This window comes from Coturnix japonica, chromosome 4, assembly GCF_054131305.1.
Source record: "Coturnix japonica strain WE chromosome 4, WE-NBRP24, whole genome shotgun sequence".
NCBI lineage: Eukaryota > Metazoa > Chordata > Aves > Galliformes > Phasianidae > Coturnix > Coturnix japonica.
The window spans coordinates 88,474,773-88,484,342 of NC_140666.1; the positions used below are offsets into that span (position 1 = coordinate 88,474,773).

The following is a 9,570-nucleotide window of genomic DNA, read 5'->3' on the forward strand; positions in this document are numbered from 1 at the left end:
ATACCTCACACTGCTCTGTGTCTGCATGGTGTAGCTTCAGGAGCACACAGGATCCAATGTAGGAAAGGGCACATCTGAATGCATCATTTCAGAGCCAAAGGAGAGGCGCTGCAAAGGAGAGAAGCAAGCAAGGTTTCTGAATGATACACGCTCAGCTTTTCCCATTGTAAATATTATCCATCATCAGCATCTCTGTTGTTCTGGTTCTTTATTCAGGCAGCATTGTGCTACTTCCAAATCCACGTTTTGAGAGCAGAGCATCCTCAGAGGTTGCAAACTGCACAGCCTCGTTCAGGCTGTGTGTGTAAAGGAAACAGAAGAAAGAACAACTGCTGTGTATGACAAGTGCAGCTTTGCCCCTCAAACTACTTTAGTTTATAAGCACCGAATGAAGCATTACAGAGAAAAATGCCAAATACAGGACTGAAAAAAACAGTAATCTCTTTGGTATTGTTATATGCAGTCCTGCTGATAGCACGGCTGTGTCCAATAGGACACTGTGTGGTCTGGAGCAGACAGGAATGGTCCTTGTGGTGTTACTGTGCTGCAGTTCTCACCCCTCCACAGGCATTTAGTAGGAGAATGAGAAGGTGAGATCCTTCATCTGCAGAACACGGAGCATCGCAGCTGACACCTATGAGACGGGAACTAGGCAGACGTGCGGCACTCATAGAGATGCTGATGGAAGGGAAAGTGCTTTAAAGCTCCACGTGGGCACTGCAGCTTCATCACTCCAACGTATGGAATCTGGATGGATCAGGCTGAGTCCAGGAGCTCCAGGAGAGCACCGACTGCACCAAAGTAACCCTGAGGAGCAAACAGATCTGTTAACAGCCCAAAGGTGGGCACGTCTGACACAGAGAATAACAGGATGTGATAGGTTTGACAAGAGAAACACGAGGTGGAATCTGACCTCGTGTTCCAAGAACAGTGCTTTCAGCTGTCCCTTCGACCAGTAGTCCAAAGCGTACGCCAGAAGCCTCATGGAGATGGTGTTGATGCGGAGGAAATTGCCAACAAAGACCACTCGGTTGATGTTCTGCAAGTGTGAAGAAAAAGATGGTTTAAGGCTGTTAAAGACTGGATTCCATTTGCTGCTTGCAACAGTGGAAACACCACCTGAGGTCAGCTCGTCCCATAGGGATAGGCTCAAACTCAAGAGAAGAGCGTGCCTCTGTTCTTTCATAGCCCTGTACAATGCTGCTTGACATGAATGCAACAAGGCAGCACTGTAAAGAAGCTGAAAGCACAGAGATACAGTCATGTCCAGAGAAGTGGTGCTGCTTGACCAAGAGAACAAAAGCAAGTGGTGAAAAGAGCATAGGAAAGGTCTCCCACCTCTACCCCTCCACCCCAACTTCAGTACTAAATAAGACAAGAAAGCACACAGCACAGTGGTGGAAGAGGGACCATCTCATCATGCTGCCAAAGAGGACCTACCAAGAGCCAGCCCCAAATTCACTGAGTGTAACTCAGTTCACAGTGATCTGGCTCAAAGTACACAGACAAGCAAGAACAAAGTTCACTGATGAATCCAAAAAAGGGCAGATTACAACGTAGTGAAGGTACAAAAAGACAAGAATGAACATGTACCTATGGAAAAGCATGCAGGGAAAAAGAGAATGAAGAACAGCAGTACAGGAGTGAGGCTTCAGAGGGGAAGCAACAAAATGGGTTTTCCCCAGTACCTCATTGAGTGCACACATCCGCGCGATGGAGCCGATGTTGTTGGTGATGGTTATCAAGGTGGCCTTGGCCAGGTCCTCTTTGCTGACAGACTCCCTCTTCTCCTTGCTCATCATGTTTCCAAAACTGTTAAGAAAGTTGTAAGGTGAACAGTCTATTTGCATTAAAATTCCAGAAAAAAAAAGGGTTAAATCAAATAACATAGGGCTAATGTGAAAGAATTAGCAGTCCTAAGACATGCATCTCTGGTTTTTCATCACTGCACAACCTGTGCTGTGCATAACCCAGCAATCATCACCATTACCTGGATGCTACAGCCCAGCCTGGCAGCCCGAACCGCTCATAGTCTCCTCCATAGATGTCCCGCACCAACTTGTCCACTTTGGTGCTGTCCCCGTGGGACGCCATCTCCATGGCCTCTTCAAAGGTGGAGCAACCTGTGAGAAGGCAGCAGAGCCCAAAGAAGGTTCCTCCTCCAAGACTGCAATGGAAAAGGAAAGTCACCCACCAGAGTACTGAGGCAGCTACTCAATACTAAGGCAGCTATTCAAAGCTTTGGTGTGCTGTTCACTCACCTGGTGCCTGTCACCCATCTATAGTTTTCTTTGGAATACACAGCCAAAATGCTGACCCCCGAGCCAATGTTCACCAAAAGGAGAGGGTATGGATTCTCCAAGTTGAACGGGAGCTTCTGACACCGTTCGGTGTCGGTTGGGTGTTCAAAATAGTAGCACTCTGAATGGCCATTGAAGCCAATGGAATCGATGTACAGAACTCCTTTAATAAGGCAGTCGAGCTCATCTAGCTTACGAAGCTGAAGGTCACCCATCTGGCAGGGAAAAAAAGGAATATTCAAGAAGTAGTTAGGGATGGGAGCATTGGTACTCACTGCCAGCTAAATCCAGCTATCTCCATTCCTCCCTATGGGGACAGAGAGAAGTGAGGATGACAGCAGGGCTGCGTCTCACCCCCTGAGGACTGCTGACTGTCCTGGCCCTGAAGTGTAAGGCAATAAACAACTTGAGCCATTGGTGGAAGCCAGGAGAATCTCATCCCATTGGGACTCAGAGGGACTGGCAAGGAAAGCAAAGGAAATTCAAATAGGGCTGAAGTGTTAGACCCAAAAAAAAAAAAATAGAAAGAAAAAACAAAGCAGGAGAAATCAAGATTGTTCTCCCCTTATCTCAGTGCCTGGAGGGTGCCTAAAAAGCCTCTTTATTTAGTACGTTTTTCAAGCCTTGTTTAAATATTTAGCAGACACATATTTCACCCATAAACGAGAACCTAACTGATGATAATGGAGCTACGTGATGATGTCAAACCCCAACTGCTAACCCCTTCCAGGTAATTCACCACCTCAATTGCCCGAACCTCCGTCAGCAGCACAATGTGTGCTAGAAATGAAGCTATGGGAGCAAACAAAGAGTGAAAATAAAGCATGGGAACAGGCAGCAATGAGGAAGAAGGAACACTTAGCTGAGTGTAATCACAGAGCAGCGATACAAAGCCCTGTAAAAGCACACGGCGTGGAGGGCAGTGAGTAATTTTAGAGTTACAGGAATGTTGCATGAGCTTTTAGGAAAGAACACAGCCTAATTTAGAGATGTGAACGTGACTCCACACGCTGCTTCCTGAGCTGAGTTTAATTCCAGTCAGGCACACTCCTCCAGAGCTAAAGCTTAAAGAAGCTGAGAGGCTGCAGAGAAGGGCTGCGAGCGTTTCTAGCTTTAAGCTTAAAGTTTCACTACCAAATCCTAATTGTACACAAGCCAAAAATGCCTACTGTGAGAAAGTCCTGCTCAAATTTGTACGCTCCACCTCCCGTGGCACATAAAGTAGTATGGAGGCTCGAGAAGTGCTTTTCGCTTCCCATTTGAATAAAAGCAGGCATGTCATGGGTAGGAAAGCGTATAAAGTGCAGATTGCCTTTACGTCCACACAGGGTAAGGTCCTTTAGTTCAAGGTGCACATCCCGAATGCCTGTGGATCCATAGGCCACGTTCGATGTCAGGTACTTGCGGATGTTTTTGAGGTTTTCCACTTCTTCATCCTCCTCTTCGGCAGTGATGTCCTTTGGTTCAAAATAAACAAGTTTGACCAAGGTCCCACCAATGTCCAGGCCAAACCAAGGGAAAGCTGAAAAGAGAGGGGGAAAAAAAAGACAATGAAACAGAGCACGACATCGTCAGACCATCAGCAAAAGTAACTGCACACACTGCTGTGTGATAACCCAATCCATACAACCCCACAGAGCACCAGGAGGCAGACACAGCCCAGGCCTTGCAGTATCACTACAGCAATCTGAATCCCCAGCTATTCCTTTTTAGAAAGCCAAAGCCAAGGATAATAGTGGTGCTCTGACATCAAAGCGATGCACAAACGGTAACTAATTACAGCACATAGCACCGAGGTAGGCAAGTAGTCTAAGATGCCCCAGAGAGACAAAAACAAATGTCTAATAGGATTATTTTATTAGGCAAATTCCCCCACGGTACAAAATATGCATTAGTGTCAGGACCAGCAACATTTACAGCTGTATGAGATAATGAGCTTCTTGGAAAAGATCAAGAGAAAACCCTGATCAGATGGAATCTGCAATTAGAGCTGAGAGCTGGAACGGATTAATATTGCTATTAATGAGCTAAAGGATAGGCTGGAGCTAACGAGATCCTGTAGGGCAAAATGCAGCCACATGGTGTGGCTTACAAACCCAATATATTGCCCTGCTGCCACAAGTGTAGTAAACCCTCTCCCTGGTGGGAGAGCTCCTTAGAAACACCACCCCAGCTCATTTTCAGCGCTGGCAACATCTTCCATTGCTAAAATGTCGATAATCTATGGGATAATCTATGGCAGCTCTCCACTGTTGGGCAGCAGGAGATGCTGCTGCAGAGCCTGGTGCTGCTTCCAGGTCTCATTTCCCCCCCAGCTGCTTTCAACACAAGCAGCCAGCACCAAACTCTATCCAGCCACCACGGACAGCTCTACAAACACCTCATGCAGGTAATTAACTTCAATCACATGGGTCAGTAGGCATAGAGGAGATGGGTTGGGGGTGGACTTGATGTTCTTAGAGCTTGTTTCCATCCTTCCTGATTCTGTGATCCATAATGAAGACTCAGAATGATGAAGGTTGGAAAAGAGCTCTAAGAATCCCAACCCCAATCCATCCCCACCATGACCGTGTCAGTGCCACGTCCCAATGCTTCCCAAACACCTCCAAGGATGGGATCTCTCATTATACACATCCCAAGCACAAGTTAAGAATCTGAGGAACATGAGAGCTCAAAAGAGAACAATTCTTTAGTTTACCTACGCAAACAAACACACAAATAACCAAGATTGATGTCAAAACATCTCCCATATACGATACTTCTGGGTTTGGAAAGGGGTGTGGTGCACAACTGAGACAATTATTTCCAAGGTATGGAGAACTGTGCTTTTTCTTACAGGAAATCAGCCAACATGAGCATGCAAGGCAGCCACAGCCATTCCCTATCCAAGAGCTAGAAAAATCCATGCCTTCAAAGGGAGGAAGCTCTCTTGGATGAACGCCATCACCATCTGCTATTGAGATCCGTCTTAAAATACTGCTTTTTCCACCATTTATCACGCAGAGCTGTCTCCCTTGTGAGCCCCCAAAGGCCCTTCATAGAGCTGCAGCACAGCATATATAGGGCTGGGGGGCAACAGGACCCTTTGGGAATTGATAGCCACAAGCACCACTGCCAAGGTGGAAAAAAGCAAATAAAACACAATGCTATTCCACGTGGAAAGTAGCAGGAATGCAAGCAAGGAGCTGCAATCATAGAACCATGGAATGGTTGGGTTGGAAAGGACCTTAAAGCCTACTCAGCCCTGCCATCCTCCCTGTCCTGTAAGCTCTTGAGGGCAAGAAAACCAGAATGCCTTTGCCATATTAATTGCTTTATAAGGCTGGATGGGTTACAAATCATAGAATTAGCCAGGTTGGAAAAGACCTTGAAGATCATCAAGTCCAACCGCAGCCTAACCAGTACCCTAACTCTAAAAACCCTACACTAAATCACATCCCTAAGTACCACATCCAACAATAATAATAATCCAATAATAATAACAAAACTCAATGGATTTCTTTCCTTCAAATTTGGAGAGCTACGTCAAGATGAACGAGGTGATATAATTACAGACCCCCAGGGTGGATTTTCTCCAGGTGATAAGTGGTGTTGCAGGTTGATCCTACAGCTAAGAGCCAGTTCTGTTGGAAGCTAAAGAGATTTGCCCACAGAGCAATGAAGACGGATGGTTAAGCTGAGTGTATGACAACATGGCTACGCTCGCTCTAAAATACTCAGCGTTATTTTTTCATGGTGCTATGGAAATTTTACAGCTGGAAAAGAAATCAATAAGTAAACATTCATCAGCATTAAATACAAAGTGACACGAAGGTTCCCTCTCCTCAGAGCTCTAAAAATAGGCTCTGCTGGGAATTCACAGCTCAGATGCAATTCTAAAACATAAAAAGGTATTTAAAATATATATATATATTGAAGCTGATGTTTTGCATTGCAAAGCAGCTGCTGATGGTTTAGGTATGGGCTTCACTTCCTACAACACAAATACACTCCATGCAACGTCCTTCCCCTCTCCTTTTGTCGAATAGCAATGCAGTTATGGATGGTGCCTGCCAGGAGCACAAAAACAAGCTGCTTATTGTTATTTCCAAAGAACTTGCAGCCTGCAGAAAGGAGAAATATAACTTGTTTCTAAGAGAAACAATCACAAGCCATCTCTGCCAAGGGAAACGTGATTGTAGGCAGGAGAAGAGCAGGGGAGTGCAGGCAGACGTGGGATGGGAGAAGGCTGCTGACCTATTTCTCTTATCATAAAGAAGATTCTTTACAGAAGAAAAACACATTCCACTGCTCATTATTATCTGGGTATCACCAGCTTCACGCCTGGCACTTCTCCCTGCCTGCAGAAAGCCATTCAGAATAGCTGTACTGCAGCTGTGCTTGAGTAAATGCAATGTGAACATCCTCTTCATTCATCTGCAGTGCTCCTAGTCCAGTGAGGCTGTCCTGGTTTCAGCTGGGACACGGTTAATTTTCTCCATAGCGGCTGGTGTGATGCTGTGCTTTGGCTCTGGGAGGAAAACAAAGCTGATAACGCAGCGATGTTTCAGCTTTGGCTGAGCAGTGCTACACACAGCCAAGGACATTTCAGCTCCTTGTGCTGCCCTGCAGTGAGGGGCTGATGGGGCACAAGGAGATGGGAAGGGACAGACCAAGGACAGCTGTGCTCAACTGGCCAAAGGGACATTCCATACCTTATAGTGTCAAGTGGAGCTATAAAACTGGGGAGGCTGCGCAGTGCTGAGCAGCCTGATGGTTTGAAGGCCTTTAGCTTCTTCAAGATGGGGTGCAGGAAAGCACACAGCTCAGACACCCATCACGTTGCTCCAAGTTTATCTCTGATAGAGGATATGTCAGATAGAGCTGCATCGGCGACGCTGTGATCCCAAATCATACCATGCTGACCTTCCTAATGCTGTCTTAAAAACTGTTGCCATCTCTTGTCTTAAAACTGTATTTCATAGAGTACTTAGAGATGGAAGGGACCTTATGCAAGACATCTGAACCTCAGCTTAGATGGAAATACCCTTCAAACTTCCCAAGAGTGAAGTAGGAAAAGATAATTCACTCCCTAAAAGCTGCCTGCCACCTATTAATGAGTGTATCTCTAATTAACAGCCCTGAAGCTACAATTGGGACCCTTAGTTGCCATATTCTTACAGTAAAATTCTGCCACATTGGAATGACATGAATGATCACCGTCACTATGGCCCTTACATCCCTCTGTGGAGCTCATATCCCATCCTATTGGTCCTTCAGCACGCAGAAAACCCCACAAAGCCCTTAAATACTTCATATGAACAACCATTTCCTAGCACAGCATGACTCCCATCATCTGGGAATGAATGAAAAGGAACCACAGCCCCACACTGAGCTGGAAATGAGGAACACACCATCGTGTGAGCACCTCAGGAAGACTTCTGATGGGAAGCATTATTCATTTTGATAGCTATTTCTGTTTCATAGTAAGAGATCACAGAATCACAGAATTACCCGGGTTGGAAGGGACCTCAAGGATCATGCAGTTCCAACCCCCCTGCCTGGCAGGGCCACCAAACATACACCTTTACTAGATCAGGTTGCCCATGGCCCCGTCCAACCTGGTCTTGAACACCTCCAAGGACGGGGCATCCATGACCTCCCTGGGCAGCCTGTTCCAGGGCCTAACCACTCTCCTAGTGAAGAACTTCCCCCTAACATCCAACCTAAATCTTCCCTCTTTTAAATTAAAAACATTTCCCTGTGTCCTGCTATTGTCAGCCCTTTCCAAGAGTTTACTCCCCTCCTGGCAGTAAGTTCCCTTCAGGTATTGAAAGGCTGCAATGAGGTCACCCCGCAACCTTCTCTTCTCCAGGCTGAACAAACCCAACTCCCTCAGCCTGTCCTCATAGGGGAGGTGCTCCAGCCCCCTGATCATCTTCCTGTCCCTCCTCTGGACCCTTTCCAAAATCTCCATGTCTTTTTTGTACTGAGGGCTCCACACCTGGACACAGTACAACAGATGGGGCCTCACAAGAGCAGAGTAGAGAGGGACGATCACCTCCCTATCCCTGCTGACCACCCCTCTCCTGATGGAGCCCAGGATCCCGGGCTGCCAGAGGAAGCTGCTCTCAAGGACAACTCCTCCCAGCCTGTACATGTGCCTGGGGTTCTTCCTGCCCAAGTACAAAACACTTTACCATGTTGAACCTCATTATGTTCACCTGAGCCCAGCTTCCAGCCTGACATCAGGGTCATGTCACACGCCATAGCCCCGCCCACCACCAGCTCATTAGCATAACCACGCCCCCTCCCAAAGCCCAGCCTACTAACAGCTCATTATCATAACCACGCCCCTTCGTTAAGCCCCGCCCCCTTTATAGGCCCCGCCCCCTTCCCGTTCCCCTCACTCACGCGGGCGGTTCTTTCGCACCGAGTCCCTCCTCAGCCCGCAGGCCGCGCCGTCCCCCTCACACAACTCGGCGCTGTTCGCTCCCATCCCGCTTCCTCCGCTCCATCTCCTCGGGTTCCCCGCATCCTCTTCACCCCTCCGTGGTTTCTCATCCTCTCTGCCGCCGTTACGCCGCGGTTCCATCCGCCTCACGGCCCGACCCCATAGGCCGCAAAGCGCCGCAACGCGCCGCGCTCCTCAACGGCCAACGCCGCAGCCACCGCACGCAGCGCGCATGCGCCAAGCGGAGCATCCCCCCCCCCCCCCGGCCCCCTCGGGAAGTGGGCGGGAGAAGCTCGTGAGGAGACATCCAATCGGAGCTCTTGGTAGAACGGATTGACGGGCGGTGTGGCCAATGAGAAGCGTGGGTTAGACGGAGAGCCCGCCTACGGTGTTATTGATAAGTGCGGCTGTCCAATAGGATGCGGGAGATCGGAGAAGGGCGGGGATTAAGGATGCCGAGATGGGCGGGACTGAGTGCTGAGAGTTGGCCAATGGCGTCCCGTGGGACAGAGTGACACGGCTGTGAGCCAATGATGGGAGGCGTCTGATGGAGGAGGCAGGTTGATTGGCAGGCGGAGTAACTATGGCAACGGAGATGGGCGCTGAAGGGATGGAGGCCTGCAGTAGGCCCGGTTGGGCCTATATATACAAATATGGGCCTATATATACAAGTATGGGCCTATATATACAAGCATGGGCCTATATATTCAAATATGTGCCTATATATACAAATATGGGCCTATATATACAAATATGGGCCTATATGTACAAGTATGGGTCTATATATATAAAAATAGGCCTCTATATACAAGTATAGGCCTCTATATACAAGCATGG

At 47.8% G+C, this 9,570-nt stretch overlaps 1 protein-coding gene across 2 annotated transcripts; it reads right to left on the minus strand.

The window, feature by feature from the left end:
* Positions 1 to 191: 191 nt before the first annotated feature.
* On the minus strand, positions 192 to 8,967 carry PANK2 (pantothenate kinase 2). Of its 2 annotated transcripts, none has more exons than XM_032444285.2 (7): positions 8,694 to 8,967; positions 3,613 to 3,822; positions 2,262 to 2,515; positions 1,991 to 2,167; positions 1,689 to 1,812; positions 914 to 1,039; positions 192 to 807 (listed from the first exon to the last, which is right to left on the minus strand). In XM_032444285.2, the coding sequence occupies exons 3-7, from the start codon at positions 2,513 to 2,515 to the stop codon at positions 757 to 759; spliced, it is 732 nt and encodes a 243-aa protein (XP_032300176.2). In that variant the 5' UTR covers positions 3,613 to 3,822; positions 8,694 to 8,967; the 3' UTR covers positions 192 to 756. The 2 variants fall into 2 exon arrangements, with proteins under 2 accessions (XP_032300176.2, XP_015718512.2); XM_015863026.3 differs by having other exon boundaries at positions 3,470 to 3,822.
* Positions 8,968 to 9,570: the final 603 nt, after the last annotated feature.

What these genes read in the sequence shown, in the direction of transcription:
- PANK2 (XM_015863026.3), bottom strand. Translation starts at nt 8,874, where the DNA reads ATGGAACCGCGGCGTAACGGCGGCAGAGAGGATGAGAAACCACGGAGG. An exon ending in GGTGCGAAAGAACCGCCCGC is followed by an intron (nt 3,823 to 8,693) that starts GTGAGTGAGGGG and finishes CTCTCTTTTCAG; the next exon opens with CTTTCCCTTGGTTTGGCCTG. An exon ending in CACTGTTCTTGGAACACGAG is followed by an intron (nt 808 to 913) that starts GTCAGATTCCAC and finishes TTTGCTCCTCAG; the next exon opens with GGTTACTTTGGTGCAGTCGG.